Below are 20988 nucleotides of genomic sequence, written 5' to 3' on the forward strand. Positions count from 1 at the left end.
TTTTTGTTGGAAACTTTTCTAGTAAAGACGATCAATTAGTATATAACTATTAATAAAAGGTGTATATTTACTTTAAACACCAAAAATGTTAGGGGAACCTTGTCATTAACAATATATTAATATGGATTTTTGTTTATTTGAAGATGAAATATTTAGTATTCTCGTGTTAAGAGCTAGTTATAATAATTATACAAATACAGAGAAAGTATATTAATATATTAATACGTGAAGCTTTCTTTACGAAAATTACCCGTATGCAGAAGTATGAAATTTCGCACACTTTTAATTTATATATAGACCGAGTGCAGAACGCTAATATATTTTTTTAATTGTAATTTTTAATTTTAATATACATTAAATCAATAAAACAAACATTACACACACTACCGTATATAGGTAGGTATACCGTATTTGATAGACACAAGCAATGTCAAATTGAGAATAGATTAATCTTAACAATGTTATAAACGCAAAAGTTTGTTTGTTACTCTTTTACGCAAAACCTACTGAACGGACTTCGATGAAACTTTATAGTAATATAGCGTATGCATCAGAATAATACATAGGCTATATATTATATTGAAATTTAACGCGGGTGAAACCGTGGGTCACAGCTAGTATGGTATAAAGTCTTACTGAATGTGAAATATAAAAATAATTTTAAGTAATTACGGTCGATTTTCAACTGTTGTACGACCACTAGATTTGTATAATCCAGAGATTCTATCTCTCGGACAGTATTCTCGACAATGGCGCTTGGTAAAGTAATTCCGGCATGAGGTTTTCAGTTTTCATTTCACTTTTACAGGGCCGAAATGAATTAGATATTACGCTCATAATTAATTTAAATTAAAGGAAAATTCGGCGGAGCAATGGACAGGGTACAGCCCTACAGGCTGTAACCCAATTGACTTATTTGACTAACCATTTCCGGATTTTGTTCGCATTTTAATTATCGTTCTCTCATTATCTAGCTTGTATTGTTATATTATACTAGCTGTACCCGCAGTTTCATCCGTGTTAAATTTATAGCCTATATGAAGAAGAAGAAGAAGAAAAAAAAGATTAACAAACATCATACTCACAAACTTTCGCGTTTATAATATTAATAAGATTTTATAATTTTGTCTGTCTATCTATAAGTTATGAGTGTGTATGAGTTTGAGTTTGAGTTATGAAAGACTTAGGTTTATATCTAGTAAGGGTGAAGCAGTGAGTTTCTCTAGGGAACCTGCAGGGATGGGGGATGTTAGGATTAGGATGTTAGTAATGTGGACTCATGAACCCATTACTAGCAATTTACTATATCAGGTTGAATTTACCACGTGGTTTTTCCTGAAAACCATCGTGATAAATTCTTGGTGAATTTGTCACGATGTACTAACTGACCTAACCTCCTGTGCACCTCATCCTGCACTGGTGCCCGCGTAAACCGTTAGCGCAGGCGAGTGCACCATTTCTTTATCATACATAAAAAAAACCCGCAGTAACGGGTCCCATAGCTAAAGTGGGCCACCGCCGTCGGATTCGCGGTGGACTGACACTCAATCGCGGGCCTCCGGCTTATGACGACGAGTGAGAGACATCTTGGAGTTTTTAGTGAGTAAGAGTCTCACAGTACATGCTAGCCCCCTCTCCCCCTCTCCCCGGGGCGGGAGAGCCTCCATGAGGGATTTTTTCCACGTCAAGAAATAACCGTCAACCCAAACACCAAAGAGATTTCGTAGAATTACTATACAATAAAGCGTGCGTTGCGTATGTCTTCAATCAAACATAGGTAGTTAATCCCTCCACCCTCCCTCTGCCCTTTGTATACAAAAGTTATAGATATTGCCTTCAAATGACGCAGCTGTAATCAAAGAAACATACAGCTGGCGGCGATGACTAATGAAAACAAATATTCGAATTCTTATACATTTCGTATTACGAGAATATTGACGACCAGTGTTGCAATTTTAGTGATTTTACCAATGAATTGATGAATTTATATCCATTTGGTGGGAGAAATTTGTTTCTGGTTCTTGAATTTTTAATGGACTTAGAATATAAGGGAAAATTACTACGAATTAAAAATATATCACTTTATGTATAAAAGTCATATCACATTAAATTAAAAAAGGGTAATTTATGAATATAAATAATTACACCTTTTTATTTTTTCAAAATTACTTATTGTACAAATTAAATTTACCTTAATTACTAAACATTTCTGTTAAAAGTTCATTATTATTATTTGTAATTCTATATACAAATAATAATTTAGTTATTATTTTAGTTTAAGAACAACTTAAACTATAATAAATAAATAATTATTTTGTAAAGCAAAAACAAATAAAATTACAATTTTTTAAATAAAAATGAGTAATTTATCTTTACCTAACAATAATTTAGTGATTGTTCTATAGGTTCCACGTTAAAAAATTCATCAAATTATTTTTGTTTTTAGATATTCAGTGGACTGATAAAAACTTTGTGGGCAACACTGAATTCGATGCTAAATTCAATTCCACTTAAAATATCGCTTCAATTTAACTTCGCTTTTCTATAAAACTTGGAGAACTTGTCCAAATCGGTAACGACTTAGAACATTCCGTTGGTCCAATTGGGTTATTGTGTAGCCGGTGAATTATCGTCGCCAGTTGTAAATGTGACTTTAAGTTACTCGGGTAAATATTTTTTAAGGTCATCCTAGGATTAGTGTGTCCAAGACGTGTAGCCGCGATTAGTACATTTCTACTACGACTCTTACCAATCGTGGTAGAAATCTCCTAATCGTTCGATAAGTTTAAGTATAAGGTCATTGTGATGGAAGGATTGTATTAAAGGGTGGCTTAAAATGAGACACGTTCCTAGATGAGGTAAAATATGTATTTTCAGATAGCTAGCAAAATGAAAAGAATCACTATCGCATAAGAATCAACCAACAAAAATATATAAAAAAAGCTATCAAAAAGGTTGCCTTCGGCACCACCATTTCTACAAACATTTCTACTACAGTCACCATTTCTACAAAGTTTGTGAAAAGTCAACATTTTAACAAAGTCTGTAAAAATGTTATCCTTAAGGGGGTAAATTAAAATATAGTAATACAAGCTGTCCCGAGAAACGTTGTTTTGCCTTAAAAAAAAAAATTTAGGGGTACTCCTAACATTTAGGGGGATGAAAAATAGATGTTGGCCGATTCTCAGACCTACTGAATATGCTCACAAAATTTCATGAGAATTGGTCAAGCCGTTTCTGAGGAGTATGGGAACGAAAACTGTGACACGAGAATTTTATATATAAGACGTTCTAGCGCTGTGGTTGTAACCTCACTATAGTAGAGTTATGTATGATGTGATGAGGTATCGCTATATAATATATTATTTATTAGAGTGTTATTCTAGTATCTGGGTAGTGAGTACACCGGTGTAATAATTGTACTATTGTACATTAGTAAGATTATTATATAGCGGAGTCGGGACGTAGACTGACTTTACATTTAGCTTAAATCTATATTAGTGGAGGCTTAAATTAATCGAAGGGTTCCTAGTGTACACAGAAATGTTACATGTGCAGGCACAATGTAATATTATATTTATTTATATTTAAACAACAACCTAAAAAAATGTGATAAACATAAAAGCGACCCTATCGCTAAAAACTATCTCTATCTGACAACCTAGATAAACAAAATATTATAGGTGCTTACCTTAGAGCGTCCTCTGACCCTCTTCCCGTTGTTCAAGCGCAGCCAGGCGTCCCAACGATGTCGGTATACAGAGATGGTGTTCCACCGACCGAGTCGGACCGGCTCTGGTGATCGGAGGATACCAGCTCCGCTGCCACAGTCGAATCTATATAATAATAATAATAAATGAATAAATAAATAATAGACGACTTCGTTGGTCTAGTTTACCAGAACTTGTGTTCTTGGTATTAAACAACCTATATAAAAATTTGGAAATACATCATGTACTATATATCTAAAATACCCAGACCGATACAAGCAACTATACTTATGAATACAAGTGTTTGTACCGTGCGAGGAATTGAACCCGCGACCATCGGAAATAAGGGGGCGTGCTAAACCGCTAGACCACCGAGTAGGTCATTCAAGGTTTATAGGTATGTATAATACATATGTGATTGATCAGATAAATCGATGATGTTGTGGATAAAGATATACTAGGTTCCGGGACAGCGGGTACATAGAATGAGTGGATTAATACATGAATGACACCTTCCAATCGATATACTAATTATAATTACATATATTCTATTATATACAGAAATAAAACTACTTTAGTAAATCAAGAAAGAAAATATAATGTCACTTTTTACAATAATATTAGGAACGAACTATCAACAATTTATAAACATATTACTTTTAAATATAGAAAATTAAATGATAGAGGTTTCACAACAACATGTACACCCGTGCGAAACCGAGGCGCGTAGTTAGTTTTAATTAAATCAAACTTCAAACACTTTATTTGCTTTATTCAGTTACACACCACGTTCGATAGATGGCGGTGTTAACAGTTTTTAATCCCGTACGTAGGACATTATGTAGACTGACTTTTTATAGCCCTTTCCACGTCCTCGCATAATTGGATTTGTTTTATGTAGTGACTGCTTTGAACGGCAATAGAAAGCGAATTTTATGGGCTATTAACGGAATAAATTGTTCAATATGAGTCCATTTAAATGTTTTCATATGTTTCCAAAGGATTGGGGAATAGGAAATTAAAATTAGGTAGGTATTACGATAGAAGAATTTTCTGTTGCTATTATGTATGTACTAAAGATCTGCATATTTATGATCTGTTTTTTAATCTCGAAGACTAAATACATAAGTGTAAATATCATCATAAGTGTAAATATATCATTTTTAAATAATGTTAGTAGCTGTACCGTGACAGTGCTGTACCTACCGATGTGTTGAATCATATTTTTTTTATTTTTGAAGATAAGTTTTAAAGCTAAACTAACTAGGGCACTTAGTTTTCAGAACATGTATTTTTTAAATTTATGTACGTACAATATTTCCTTTCTGTCTTTGTGTCTGTCTTTGTATTAAACTACATAATAATCACAATATAATAATCAAGCACTTTTCTATAGGGCTGCGCATTGCATATGTAACAACCTTATAAAAATCTTTAATGAATGTTTATTTCTGATAGCGTCAAAACACTTTATGAAGTCTTAAAAAAAGAAATTCAGTTTAGTTTCTTACCAGTTCTTCTCAATTGATACTGTATACTGAACTGGACGATCTTTCCTGAATCATTTATTCATATAGGAAATTTAACTGCTTATGAACGTCAAGTTTTTAAGATAAGTTTTCCCTGCCGTCCAGATCAGTATACAGATCTAATTGAGAAGAACTGACAAGAATGTATTTTTAAAGCCAGTTTTGGAGTTGAAATTGATTTGAATGGTTTAAAATCTCAACTCACCTCAACTCCACGTGTCCATTTCTCAGGATTAATGCCAGGTAATCCCCTGATAGGTCGTCGTGTTCCCCAGTGAGGAGTAGGACGCCGCGCGCCCGTTCCGGCCGTACCCTAATCCTCAGTCGAACGCGCTTGTACGCGCCGCGCAGTGCACGTAATGCTAGCCAAGACCCACCAGAGAAACGGGGCGTAACCACTTTCAGATCTGAAAAAAAATGTCTCTGTTAATAATCTATGACAGGGATGAGCAACACGCGGTCCGCGGACCGATTGCGGCCCGTCAAGTGTTTCAGAAAATGTTTTTTTTCCGACTTTCTTCATCAATATATTGTTATAAAATTAATTAAGTATAATAAAATGGCAGTACATACTAAATTAGAAAATTTTTTTGTGTGAGTTTTTGTCACTTGTCGACTCGGCGCCGCGGCGTCTTGTTCAAACATGTAATATGAACACTTGCATTAAAATTTGTATATAAATTCTTTACATTTACATATGTTATAAAGTGATACCTATTAATAATATACAAAACTTTATTTTTAACGTTACAATAAAAAAATATTATAATTTCCTTTACAAATTTTAATGCAAACATTCGTATTGTATTTGTATCTGTATGAACAATACGCCGACAAGTGAGTCATAAAAAATATTTCGGTTTAGCCAGCCAAACATTATAAAATTTAAATGGGCCCGTTTATTAATAAGGTTGGTCACGCCTGATCTATAGTATTAGCTGCCTTTACATGTTCTTTCACGTAACCGCAGTCCTATAGATTAGGTTCTTTCACAACCTGTCTTTCAGACAGGAAATAATGAGTAAACATTTACATGTTGATACAAAACGATATAGACCATAAGGAAATATTGGTTTAATTCAAGTAAAATGCTAGTAAGATATACATGTTGAAATGTTACAATATGACAAGACAATAAAAAAACAAATCATAGTATTATAAAGAGTTTCTATACTACCACATTCACCCATCCTTATGATTCATAATCATTTAAGTAAGCAGGGGGCCTTCTTTCACGAACAGGCCGTTGGGGCGAATGAACTAATTCTGAACCGGAATTATCAGCATTTAAATTTTCATTCTCAGATGCTGTCTGGTAGATCTCGGCATCTGTATCAGAAGGGTTATGAATGGAGTTATACGTTTCATCTTCAGTGACTACTTCTTCAATTTGCCTATTAATTGGCGCTAGATGTCGGTTTGATACTGTATCCTCTCTCCCATCAGCAAAGCGTATTATAGAATAGTTTGGGTTTGATTCCAGCAGTTCCACTTCTTCCACTAAAGGATCATATTTACTTTTTCTTACATTTTTTTTTGAATAGTACTGGGCCCGGAATCATTAACCAAGAAGGTAAAGAAACTCCATTACCAGATCGTCTCGGGAAACAGAACATCTTCTCATGTGGTGTAGCATTAGTAGCTGTGCATAATAACGATCGAATTGAGTGCAGCGCTAAAGGCAAGACATCTTCCCAATACCGAATATCTAGGTTTTTGGATCGTAAGGATAATTGTATAGTTCTCCACAGAGTCCCATTCAGTCTTTCGACCTGGCCATTTCCTTCTGGATTATAAGGCGTAGTCCTGCTGCATGCAATATCATTCCTTATTAGGAAATCTTTAAATTCTTGTGACATAAATCCAGTTCCACGGTCTGAATGTACATAGAGAGGAGTTCCAAAAGTAAAGAAAAGATGCTTTAAACTTGCTATTATAGTAGCGGATGATACATCTTTGCAGGGGTAGGCAAAGGGAAATCGAGAAAATTCATCAACAATAGTTAAAATGTATTTATTTTCGGAATTTGAAGGCAACGGCCCTTTGAAGTCTAAACTAAGTCTTTCAAATGGGGACGTCGCTTTAATAAGTCGTCCTTTACTGTTTGCAAATCTTGGCTTTATCTCTGAACAAATAGGACAACTTGCAGTCATATTCTTAATTTCAGTAATCGAATACGGTAAATTCTTAGACCGCACCCAATGAGCCATTCTTGTGATTCCTGGATGGCTTAATGTATTATGAAGCTCATATAAATTTTTGCGTGAAAACATATTAGCACAAACTCTTGACAATGTATCAGATACAATATTTTGTTTACCCGGTCGATATATAATATCAAACTTGAAACAAGATAATTCAAGCCTCCATCTCTCTATTTTCTCGTTCTTAATTTTACTTGAATGTTTTTGATTGAACATGAAGGAAACCGATTGTTGATCCGTTATTAAAAGAAAATGTTTTCCAATTAAATAGTGACGCCATCTACGTAGGCTTTCAACAATTGCCGACGCTTCTTTCTCTATTGAAGAATGGTTTCTTTCGGACTCTGTCAATGAGCGAGAGAAAAATGCTACCGGGCGACTATTTTGTGAAAGTGTTGCTGCTAAGGCATGTTCAGAAGCATCAGTCTCTACAGTAAACATTTGTGTGTCGTCAATAGCAATTAAAGCAGCGTTTGCAATATCTTTCTTAAGACTCTCAAAGGATATTTCTGCATCACGTGATAATGGAAATGAATTATTAGTCGCTAAATTGCTTATTTTCTCTGAATAGTTATTTATCCATTTAGAATAATGTGCAAACATACCTAATACTCTCTTTAGAGAATTTATATCTGTAGGTGCAGGCATGGAGAGTAAAGGTTTAAGACGCTCTTTATCAGGTCTTACAACATTGTTCTCTATAGTATAACCTAATATATTAATAGTCTCAGAACCAAAATTACATTTCTTTGTTTAGAGTAATTTTATACTTTGCTACAGTTGCCATAAATTTTGCTAGATTAGCATCATGAGTAAGCTTATCCTTACCACAAACAGTAACGTCATCTAAATATGCATAAGTGTCAGTAAGATTTTCGTTAGATATGATAAATTGCATCGTTCTTTGAAATGCTGATACTCCATTTGTTACTCCAAACGGTATACGTGTAAATTGAAATAGATTACCGCATGCTTCAAATGCTGTATAAGGTCGTTCTCTCTGTTGAATTGGTACTTGATGGTAGGCACTTTTGAGATCAATTTGGCTAAAATATTTATTCCGCGCAATTTTTGATATAAGTACTTCAATATTAGGTAAAGGATATGCATCAAGTTCTGTAAATTTATTTATAGTTTGAGAATAATCAATAACGAGACGTTTACGATGGATACCACCGCCAGTTACTAGAACTTGTGCCCGCCAAGGTGATATACTTGGCTCAATGATTCCATCTTTTAATAGTTTTTCAACTTCTTCTTTAATAAATTGTTGATCACCCTCGCTGTAACGTCTTGATTTTATTGCTACGGGTTTGACATTAGGAGATAAATTTGAAAATAATGTAGCATGAGGTAAGTTAGCAGCCATGACATTACATATCTTCAAAGGATCTCGGGGACCACCAAACTTCAGTTCTAAGGAGTGATGAGCTTTAAGTAAGTCATGACCTAGTATAATATCAGCGCATAAATTACGTACAACTAATAATTTGACATTGTCGTACGAATGATTATTCAATTGTAAAGTTGCATTGCAGTAACAGTTGACTGGTGATGTATGATTAAGTGAAGCTAAAGTTATAATTTGTTGACAAGGTTTCTGTTTAAGTTTCAATAAGTGCGCTAATTCTTCATTTACAAAGTTTAATGAGCTTCCAGTATCGATAAGGGCTTCAGCATAATACTTATTAATGGTGATAGGTACAGTTGCTTTATGTAAACTAGGTAAAGAAGCTGCAGATATAGCTGCAACTTCTGCAGAGTTACTATTATTAGTCTCATTTACTATGACAGCATTCATAGTTTGTTTGCTTCGACAAACATTAGCAAAATGTCCCTTTTTAAAACAAATTTGACAAGTGCTATTTAAAGCTGGACATCTTATCCGCTGATGAATTACATTACTACCACAAAAGAAACATCTTCTTTTATTTGTTGTGGCAGCTATAACGGTTTCTGCTATATTATCTCCTGATATGGATGTAGACGCTTCATTATCGTAAGAAGACAAAGTTTTGGTTTTTTTATTTTGTGAATCAGATAAGGTAGATATGGAATCAACTGCGTTAAGCGGTATGTTATCATTGAAAGATCGAGAATTTGTTTCTGCCATTTCTAGTGAAAGTGCTTGGTTAAATGCTTGATCAAGTGACAGTTCCAGATTTTCTAGCAAACGTTGGCGTATTTTGTGTGAAGAAATACCAGCAATAAATGCGTCCCTGATATATTCTGATCGATATTGTTCTGCTTTGACATCCTTGAAAGAGCATTTTTGAGCAAGTAATTTAAGTTGACGTAAGTATTGATCTATAGATTCATCACTACGTTGCTTTCGAGTGCCAAGAATATGACGTGCATGTATTTCATTTTTCTGTTTAATATAGATTCCATTCAAAATTAAAATAGCCGATTCATAATCAATACATTCTTTTATGTTTACATACACACTGGGAGATAAGTGATTAATTAAAATTTTTAGTTTATGTTCATCAGTAAACTCACCATTATTTTCTGATAGGAAATTGTTAAATGTATATAGCCAATGCGTCCATTCAATATCGGCATCAGTAGAACTCGGGTCTAACTCAAATCTTTCCGGACGTAGATATCGTGCTAAACTTGTAGAAGCCGGCCCTGGCATCGACATTATATCTGCTTCAATCTTTTTACTGCGACTTTTTCTTGACATTGTTAATTGTATTTTATTAGTTGAATTAATTGATACAAAACGATATAGACCATAAGGAAATATTGGTTTAATTCAAGTAAAATGCTAGTAAGATATACATGTTGAAATGTTACAATATGACAAGACAATAAAAAAACAAATCATAGTATTATAAAGAGTTTCTATACTACCACACATGTACATTTAGAATGTAGAATGAACTACCTGCCGAGGTTTTCTCACGAGACTACACAGCATGGGGTCTGTCAAGAAGGGTATATTAAGGTTTCTTAGGCAACGCGTACGTTACAACTCTTGTTTCAGGCGTCCATACGTTACAGTAACTGTTTACCATCAGGTAAGCCGTACGCTAATTGCTAATATCGTAGTACAAATAAATTATAATACCTTCATAATATAACCGTTCTTTAAAACAAGGTAACGGCTGTAAAAATATTTTATGTTTAATGAGTTTGTCATATATTGTGACTTATATAACAGAAATATTTATGATCGGTTGTTTTACAAATTATATCGCCGTTTACATTTCACTCAGCGCCATCTATACGCAGGACCACGAATTTTATGATGAAGGAATCAAGTGTTAGAGTTAAAATTACCTTCAAAATGAAACTACGGCTGCCCACTTCGTTCACATTTCAAAATCAACCCCCTTTCTGGCGTTCCTTTTTTTTTTGGTTCGGTTTTTTCCTTTTTAGGGAAAGGCAAAAGTGGCATTCCTTTTATAGACATTCATTGAGACATTTATTTCGTTTAACAACTAAAATTAATTTACAATACTTATAAAATTTTATAAATATCTACATTAATTTTAATCTATTAATTAATTTTAATACAAAATAAATATGAAAATATAATATTACTATTCATACAAAATATATAATAGTTTCTACAAATATATTAGAAGTAGATATATCACAACATTTTTTATTGCAAAAACCAAACCCATATAATATATATCATATTAGATACTCGATTACTTTCATAGTTATCGATTACAAAAATATTTATTAAAACTAGCTACTCGGCCCGGCTTAGCACGGGTGTACATGTATTATATATACATATAAATCTTCCTCTTGAATCACTCTATATATTAAAAAAAAAGCTTCTAAATCCGTCGCGTAGTTTTAAAGATTTAAGCATGCATAGAGACAGACAGCGACAGCGACTTAGTTTTATACTAGGTAGTGCAGTAATGATGATAACAGTTCATATTAGACACTAAATTACTATAATCTTACACAAGAATGGGTTGCTTGTGTTGGATTGCATTTCACGAGTCAGCAGATATCAAATCGAGTACAAGTCACTATTACATTTCATACATTGTGTGTTTATCCTAGACAATTTATATTGTTTGAAATAGATAATATTTTGTTATCAACTTTAACACACAATTTTAATGTGTAATATTTTATGACGTTTTTAATTTTAAATTGCACGTAAATAGGCAATTTACTGAATTTAATATCTTATCTAAACATAATTACATTTTAACCAAAATAAAATTAATAAACTAAATATTCTGGACAATAATTCGAATTAAAAAGTATTATTATTATTAGTACAGCATGCAATATAAATAAAATATGAATTAGCTACAGATATTTTTTAATCGACATACATATGTCTTTTCTTCGCAATTAACCATAGATAATATAAGATATTAACTATATAGTATTATGTTATCTGTCATATTACCTATTATAACTAAGTTAGATATATAAAATCAATATTCATAACAAGCCGTTAGTATCATTATACACACCTGCGACTTAGTTCGTACGGAATTTAATGTTATCTTAATTAAAATAATCTAAGTTACTCCTCATAACATTATCTATCCGCCAGTAAAAGTCCCATCAAAATCGATGCAGTATTTTCAGAGATTATCAGGAACAAACAGACAAACATTTATCTATATTATTTTTGAGCAAAAATTATATAGAAAAATATGTGTTTGTGTTTCACATGCAGTTAGTGAAAAGCTGTTAATTTGGTATTACCAACAGACACTTCAATTTTATTTATTTGTATAGACAACTCGGACATATTTCATGCTACAAACAAATACGTAGAAGAAAGTTATAAAAAAACACAATACAACTTAAATTATAAACGTAAAATGCTATCCATAAACACAAACAAATGCGTTCCACGCAAGATGCATAGTAAAGCATAGTTTAGTCAAGTAATGCATTTCATTTGCATACAGATGGCGTTCATAGAATACCTACATCGCGATATATTTTCATCTTCAACTTCTGATAAGTAGGTCAGTTATAAAACTACCTTCATCATTCAATTTGCCAACACGATCGAAATCGTGAGGGAATTTTTGTAAGCATTACTGGAAGCAAAGCGAAGGTAACGCTATATTTATAATTATCAACCGGTACACCCGCGTCATAACTTGTATGTTTGCGATTATCTCAAAAACTACTGAACAGATTTACATATGGCTTTCGTCTATTAACAGAATAATTCCTAACGTAGGTTTTGGTGTTATTATATAGAAAAAAAGTTTTGATTTCATTAATATAACAACATAGTAAATGAACGGAGTCGGTATATCAATGAGATATAAAAAAAAAATCATTATATGACAGCCTTGGTGGTCTAGTGGTTTAGCACACCGCTTTGCTTCCGATGGTTGTGGGTTCGATTCGTCGCACGTTGCAAACATATGTATTCATGAATATGTTTGTTTGCATCAATCGGGGCGTTTTCTATGTACATTATACATGTATTTACAAAAAAATATCTAAGCATTTATATCAGTTATCCATACTCATAACACAAGCTGTGCTTTCTGTGGGACTAGATGGCGCGGTGTTAATTGTCAAACTTTATTATTTATAATCTAGGATGACGTTATACTATGCAGATGTGAACGGCTCTTTATAAAAGAACATTACAATAAAAGTTTCGGTTACGAAGCACCCATTGAAGAGGATATATCAAATAAATACCTTATACATCTCGAAAGCTGTTGCTTTTGTTAAAAGACATGCCGCTGACACGAGAATGCGGAGTGGTTTTGTGACATCAAAATACATATAGTACTTAGACTTAACGATGTCAATAGTCTAGCGGTTTAACACCGCTTCAGATGGTCGCGGGTTCAATTCCTCGCACAGTGCAAACATTTGTATTCATAATAACAATTATCTTGTTTGTCTGGGTGTTTTATATGTCTGTGTTTACAAAAAAAGTAGTAATCTATCTATTTGTATCACTTGTCTAGTACCCATAACACAAGCTCTGCTTAGTTTAGGAATAGATGGCGCTGTGTGAATTGTTGTGAGATTATTATTAATTATTATTATATCAGTCCAGTACCTATAACACAAGGTCTGCTTAACTTGGGAATAGATGTCACAATTCACAATTGTTCTGAGTTATTATCTTATACTGTAATTTGACTGCCCAATCTGCACGCCATGCCCAAAACATATCTTACAAAGCAAGATGCTTGGCGGCTGAAGTAGGTGAGACTGAGGTGTTCTATTTCTACGGGTTGAAAAAATAAACTAATACATCATTTTAAGTAAAGCTTACCACAATACATTAAAAAAAGCAGCATGGAAATCGGTTCAACTGTTTTTAAGACCAGCGCGCATAAAGGCACAAATAAATAGAAAAAAAAATCATTGTTTTGATTGAAGTTTCTATGAGGTCGATAAGGATAATGATTTTCTTGTCTTTATCACAAATATAACTCAAATTTTTAATATTATTTCAGATGAATAATTTACCCAAAAAAAATTCGTTTATATTTTCCACTAACTGTGCCCGTGGTTTTATACGCATGAAATTGATATCCTATGTGTTAGTCTGATTATAATCTATATTACTGTGAAGTTTCATCTAAATCCGTTCGGTAGTTTTTGCGTGAAAGGGTAACAAACATCCATCCATACTCACAAACTTTCGCGTTTATAATATTAGATATATATACTGACAGTTATATTTTTAAGAAATCCTAACGTGTACTTTAGGATTACCCTATTAAATTGAATTTTCTAAAAAAATCTTATAATATTTTACGCTTTTATTATAAGTGCCTAACTAAATAGACATGAAAATAGATTCTATACTTAACCGGATTAGGTTTAAAATGTTTTGTGGTATATAAAATTATAAAAATAGCCATCCATACCAGTATAACATCTGAAGCTTTCAAGAGGCTCGGGTCGTGACAAACGCTTGTTTCGAGTACTTTCATTGTAAACGCCGTGTAGGGTTACCAATATTAATATAAACATTAAATATTTAGAAATTATATTAGTTTATTCTGTATTAACGTAATTTTACAGTATTTGTCAGATTGATTTATAAATATAATTTTGATATTTATACATATATCATATCATAGTTCATGTATTTACAAACATAGATACACACCTACATAACATATATAATAGGTAATAGATACTAATACGTTTCAATAATAAACTCTAATACATTTTCTTACAGATGTTTTTAAATTACCTGATTTTACAAACAAAATAAAAATCTCCTGTGTTGGCTCCAATTGACCCTTAAATCATGTACAGTTATATTTAGATGGATTTCCGTATGTAAAAATTTCATACAAACTTTTATATATGTTGAAAATACTCTTGTATCAAAAATCAAAATTCTCGTGGAAAAACGAGGATTTTCATACGGTTGACATCCCTGACGCCGCGTCTTTGTTATAATTAAGAGGACTCATCTCCAGGGGCGGATTAAGGTCCCTGGACTCTGACTAATTGGATTCATACAACTTCGAGACATAATTATTATGATTTAATAACTATTTCATATATTTCTTCGCATGTTTCTCGTAATTAACTTCACATAAAAGCTACTTGTGTGTTATTCTTAATTAATAAATTTATTATGGATGATATCTTTTCGGATCTCGCAAAATTTTCTTTTTTTTTTCTTTGGGTTTACTCTTGGTGTTATTACCAGTCATTATAGTTAATTTTGAAATTAATTTATAGTATCTTAGAGGAATAACATTATATAACGCAAATTAGTCTGAAATTGAGCAGAGGTTACACAGTGTTACTAGTGGACTGACAAATATATTTAAATATATTTTTGTGTAACTAAATTTAAACCCTGCATAATAGAAATATTTGTCTAAACGAATCTACCACTATCGGGTAGTAATTACGCTTAACTGCTAGACCATTGAGGTTGCCAGTGAAAATATTAAACTTTAAATGTAAGAATAAAAAAGATGCACTTCATTTCCTTATTTGGGTAACCTTCAAACTGCGTGGTCACGAGATCAAATTGACACGTGTTCAAATTCATTTTCAACTTTGTCCATTGTTTCCTTTTTAAATTTATTCTGTTACATGATTTCTGTTCTATTGGGCTCTTTTAACTATGTACTATTTTAATGACTTCGTTCGCATGACTTGAAGCATCAAGCAATATAAAAGTGCTAGCTTCTTTTATCTTCTGTTGATACGTTGCAAATACTTTCAACAAAGTATTTAAACAGTATCGAACGTAGTGCCAGCGAAGCGATCCGAAGCAGTCTCTTGATGGGATCGTAACTGCAGATCGTGAGATCACACCTGACGATGGCCGTAAAACTTGCTATCGGAACTTCGCAATTACTTTTTAAGTTCCTGTAAAAGAATGTAGTCTTTGTACGAAATCGTCTAAGTCTTAGCTAGTTCTGCAGTCACGCTGCTTTATAACTATCACATGGCAATTTTAAGTAGCTATGACATGGTCAAGTGTCTTAATTAGTCATGCTCACTAAATATCGGTCTGGGTGTTTTCTATTTACTAATGGTAGCCCAGTGGTTGAGGTTCGATCATAATTAATTTAAATTATAAGTTTGAACATTATTAAAGTTTTATGATATGTTCAATCCTCACGAACGACATATCCACGGGCATCACATGGTGGCGAGATTTCTGTGCTGATGTGTATATATATAGGTGACGGTTTTCATTTACCATTAGTTCATCATCATCATTTACCATCAAAAGCTTGATAGTCATTCCATTTACATAAAAAAAGTCCTGCCCCGTATGGTGACCCTAAATCTAGCCCTGTTCCTCTATACAGCTGTCCTGAATATTACTCGATTTCGTGTACCCACTTCAGCGTATTACCACTTAGAAGCCGTATTGTGTCACGGCGCTTGATTTCCGCTTTTGTGCAGGTGAACATAAAGTTTAAATTGCGACGAATGTTGTCATAAGGTTTACAGTGACAGTTATTATATTTAGGAGCTACTGCATGATCGTCTGTTGAAATTAAGGTTTAATTGTGTAACTGGATCACAACGGTAATTGTTTATTTTGGTTGAATCTTTTCAAATATGACTACGTATGATAAGAAATAATGTATAATTTTTTAGACAAATTAAAATTAATATGGCTGAGTAGGGAAATAAACACGAGCGGTGAAGGTGAGTGTTGATGTACGTCGGCAAGGGGCTTCTTAAACCTACACCCGGGTCCCAAGCCCAGGGAAATGCTCGTAGTTTCCCTCTCTACCACACGATGGACCCAGCACAGGCACGGTTAATCCATGGAATGCTATATTTATGGAATGGCAAACAAGCTGAAGGCTCACCTGATCGTAATGAACGGTACATCGCCTAACCCGATAATCTAGCGGTTTAGCGTACCGCCTTAATTGTGGTAGTCACAAGTTCAAGCCTCGCACGGTACAAACATTCATGAGTACGATTGTTTGTCGGTCTGGGTAATTTTTATGTACATTATGTATGTATTTATCCATGTAATCATATCAGTTGTCTAGTGATTATAACACAGGCTCCCGCCTTAGCTTAGGACTAAATGGCACCGTGTGATTGTCCAAGCTTATTATTATTTGTGTAGGTAATTATTTGCTACTTTTGCACGTCAAAATCTCTACAGAAATTACAGGACAAAAGCAAAGCATAACATCATGGTCCTCTGGAATGACAATGCATGAGTGGTATCACTGTTGTCACATAACAATGTGATGATCTTAGTGCTGTTCACGTATATAGGTTACCTCTTACTAACTGATAGACCGCCATCTTGTTTGCCATTATATTATATAAAAAAATATATATATTTAGTTTATGTATTATCTATACAAGTAAATAAAACTGAAGTATAGGGCTAGATGGAGCTGTGTGAATTGTCCTGAGATTTTATTATTATTCGTAAGCGTAATGTTGGAATAAAGTGAAGATCTATTACCATGACATGTCTTTACTACATACTGGTACAAACCAGCCTCCAAATGAGAGACGCATTCAGACACTAAAGCATATAATTTAGGTCACATCCACATCCGCTTGTTTTGTAGTACGTAAGGCCTATATTTGCATGTTTGCTGTTTTGTCACTGTTTGACAACTTTTTTCTTCAGATTCGTACATAAACTCTAATATAACAAATATGTGGCCGGTAAGTTTGTAGCGGGTAAATCTGAGATGTAAACGATATAATTTTTTTAAACTTTTCGAATACAGACTTTGTACTAAGTCTAATATATCGTTTAGTTATTACTTATATATTTTGACTAGCTATTCCCGCGACTTCGTCCGCGTGGAATTTAACTTTATTTTTCTAAAATAAAAGTAGTCTACAGAATTAAAAATTATTAATTTCGTCTTAATTTATTAGTTCCATTAGGTACTGATAGGTTCAAACTAATACATTTACATCCTGCATCATTCCTTATTTTATCCCCATGGGGGTTGAATTTATCAAAATCCTATTTAAGCGGACGTCTTTATCATAGTAGCTCCAATCTTTAATTTCAGTTCAATCATTCGAAAATCTAAGAAGATTTATACAAACTTTCATCCCCTATTTTATCCCCTTAAGGGTGGAATTTATCAAAATTCTTAGGGGATGCCTACGTCATATAAGCTTTATGCATGCAAAGTCTCAGCCCGATTGGTTTAAAATTGACAAAGTTTCATACAATCTTTCATCCCCTATTTTATCCCTTTGGGGGTAGAATTAATCAAAATCCTATCTTAGCAGATGCCTACGTCATAACATCTACCTGCATGCCAAATTTCAGCCCGATTCGTCCAGTGGTTTGGGCTGTGCGTTGATAGATCACTATGTCAGTCAGTCACCTTTGAGTTATATATTTAGAAGAGCTATAAACTATAAATAATATAATGTTTTCTATTTACTAATGTAATGTTATACGTGTATATTCTAGCTATCAGATACAGCTTAAATAATTTGATATTTCCTGTGGTATAAGGTTCACTTACAATTTTAGTATTTTAACTATTCTTATAGTTTCACCAATAAAATGCTATACGGATGCGAAGTCGTGGGCTGGGCTGGTATGTAAGAATTCTGTCAATGTTCTCGTCAATTTCAAATACGGCCGGCAGTGGGACAAACAATCTATATGCATGGGGCAAATATTTGCGAGGCCCCGCCGACCCCGGCGAGATCACAGGCTATCATTGGCCCGTAATTTGGTCCGATGGAAATCGCCTATCCGATGATATAGCCTCCACTATCCAATTCAATACCTATTCCACAATCACGATAGTAAATCCAAATAGAGTTGCGTTTATTTGGTTTATGGATTTGACTATTATTGTGAGTGCAGTATCAAAAAGCCAAATATGTTAATGATGGTTTTAATTTGATTTTAAGAATCTATATATTATATTTACGATCCTACTTTAAATAATTATAAGGACAATAACGATCCGCTGTTTCATAAACAAACACCTGTTGACACACAATAGTGGCTACAGACAGTCCTCTTTGTCGGGGCTGCTTTGAAGCTGAAGAAGCGGTCACTCGGTAATCCTGGAGTGCGCAGCAGTGGCCACACAACGCACACAAATCCTCGGAACGGTAAGGTCGCTCTGTGAAGCTTCTGAAGACAGGAAGAGATTCTGCCCTTCTGGGAGGAGCTCGGCTGGCTCTACACGTATAACGGCTCAAATAGGAGGCTTAATGCGGAAAACAGAGTTCAACATACAACAATACAACTCAGTTAACCCATCGTTATCCATATCTAAAAAGGGCGAATATAATGGATTTATGCAGTCGCATTAGCATCGAATAATAGCCCAAACTCTTCAATAAAATAATAATAATAGGAGTTTACGTAAAAGAAATTCTGAAATTACTTATATTCTATCATTACAAGCGAGGCTTTCATACTACATAAGGCCTGTAAAGATATATTGTTCCCATCGCTAACCCCAAAGAATTGTACAGCAACTGAAGCACCCTTACCTATACAGCGCTCGATAGATCACGACCCTCGATATCACTTAATATAATTCACGGAACCCCGCATTCTTTGAGAGGACGTCGATTACAGAGAGCGCCTTGGGGGACCATAATCGAGGGCTCCCTGCGTTTTTGCACGATGCCTCTCGCTGAGAAATTGTAATTGCTAATCCTGATTTAAGTTGCACAGTTACAGAGTCCAGCTGGGTGATTTGCTATCGATAGCTTACATATAATTGCTTTTTTTAACTGAAATTTACGGTCAGCAACGCGCACATGACCTCCTTAGTGTTTCAGGCGACCATAGGCTACGACAACTGTTTACCATCAGATGCGCCGATGATTGATTGCTATTTTAGTATAAGAAAAATCTAATTGCCAATCGTCGTATATATGAATATCAAGGCTCTAGCATGCATAAATGAAATAATTATATGATCTCGTGAGTTCAAACTTCAAACCGCCTCACTGTGTCCACTACACAGCTTGATAAGATTTGTGTTTACATAACATCGACAGTGGACAATATCCCAGAAGGGAAGTCAGTAACTACCCTTCTGGAATAACAGCGTTGTTTTTGTTTGTACCTTCACGACTGTATAGTCTAATACAATAGAGACTTTGTCAAATGGCGCTGCCTGCGTGAATTCAAGTAAAAATATCCCTTGTTAATCTTCGATATCGTTCTGCAGATTGCATTTAAATTCGTCCGGCCATTTTAAAGCGATTGAACAACAAATATCCACACATTAAACAAAGTTTCATAATTGTTATTTCAAGTTTACAGGGATTTTTGTTAAATTTCAAAAGTATAACCACAGTTACACACATTACATAGTATAACAGTCTGTTCTGAAGAAGAAATAAAGATAAAATTTATATACTGTAAATTTACGAGTATATTATCTTATTTTAATTAAAAAAGTCTCCATTTAGTTAAGTTGTTGTAATCGTGAACAAATAACATATTTTAATTAAATTTCCTATGTTCTTCTAAGCAAAATCCAATATATTTCTATCAATAATTCGACCAACTTGCTAACAAATTGTGGAAAAGTTGCCGGAAGTTTGGCCCCGGGAAACGAGCCCTAATGGCGGCCTCGCCACTTCCGGTTATTGGTAATGTTGGATAATGGACCTATCCAATATCGTATTCATTAGATTAAATCCTATTCGCTTTATTTAACGAAAATTAAGTAAGTGACTTCAATCTAAGTTAAGAGTAAGATTTTTAGTAACACGTATTAAATTAACAGGATACCGTCATGGATTAGTGATTTTACTTTATTTATTAGGAATGGGTTCGCACTTCGTTTTACCTAATCTGATGGGTAATAATGGCGAGACCTAGTATGTAGTGTGTTTACTCAAAAGTAATCGTCATAGACTTGAAGTATCCGGGAACACGCTGGAAGTGTGTTCCACTCTTTGGCAGTGCGTAGGCATTAAAAATTACAATGCGAGACGCTTGGTGTAAACGCTTTCCACGTAAGGGTGAAGTCTTAGTGTAAAAATCCTGAGTTCAAATCTAGCAGAACAAGTACTAACAACACAGACAATCTGTGATAAATATGCTGTGGTCCATTAATTCGGGTACTCGAATTAATGGAC

At 33.9% G+C, this 20988-nt stretch overlaps 1 protein-coding gene across 1 annotated transcript in view; it reads right to left on the reverse strand.

The window, feature by feature from the left end:
* Window positions 1-20988, reverse strand: part of LOC131850080 (pikachurin-like) — an 80690-nt gene that overhangs the window by 34105 nt on the left and 25597 nt on the right. Inside the window, exons 5-6 of the mRNA XM_059200232.1 lie at window positions 5445-5646; window positions 3692-3836 (exon numbers count right to left, since the gene is read on the reverse strand). Coding sequence (XP_059056215.1) covers window positions 3692-3836; window positions 5445-5646 — 347 coding nt within the window. The remainder of the gene's footprint in view (window positions 1-3691; window positions 3837-5444; window positions 5647-20988) is intronic.

This window comes from Achroia grisella, unplaced genomic scaffold (assembly GCF_030625045.1).
Source record: "Achroia grisella isolate CSIRO2021 unplaced genomic scaffold, CSIRO_AGI_Agris_v1 utg702, whole genome shotgun sequence".
NCBI lineage: Eukaryota > Metazoa > Arthropoda > Insecta > Lepidoptera > Pyralidae > Achroia > Achroia grisella.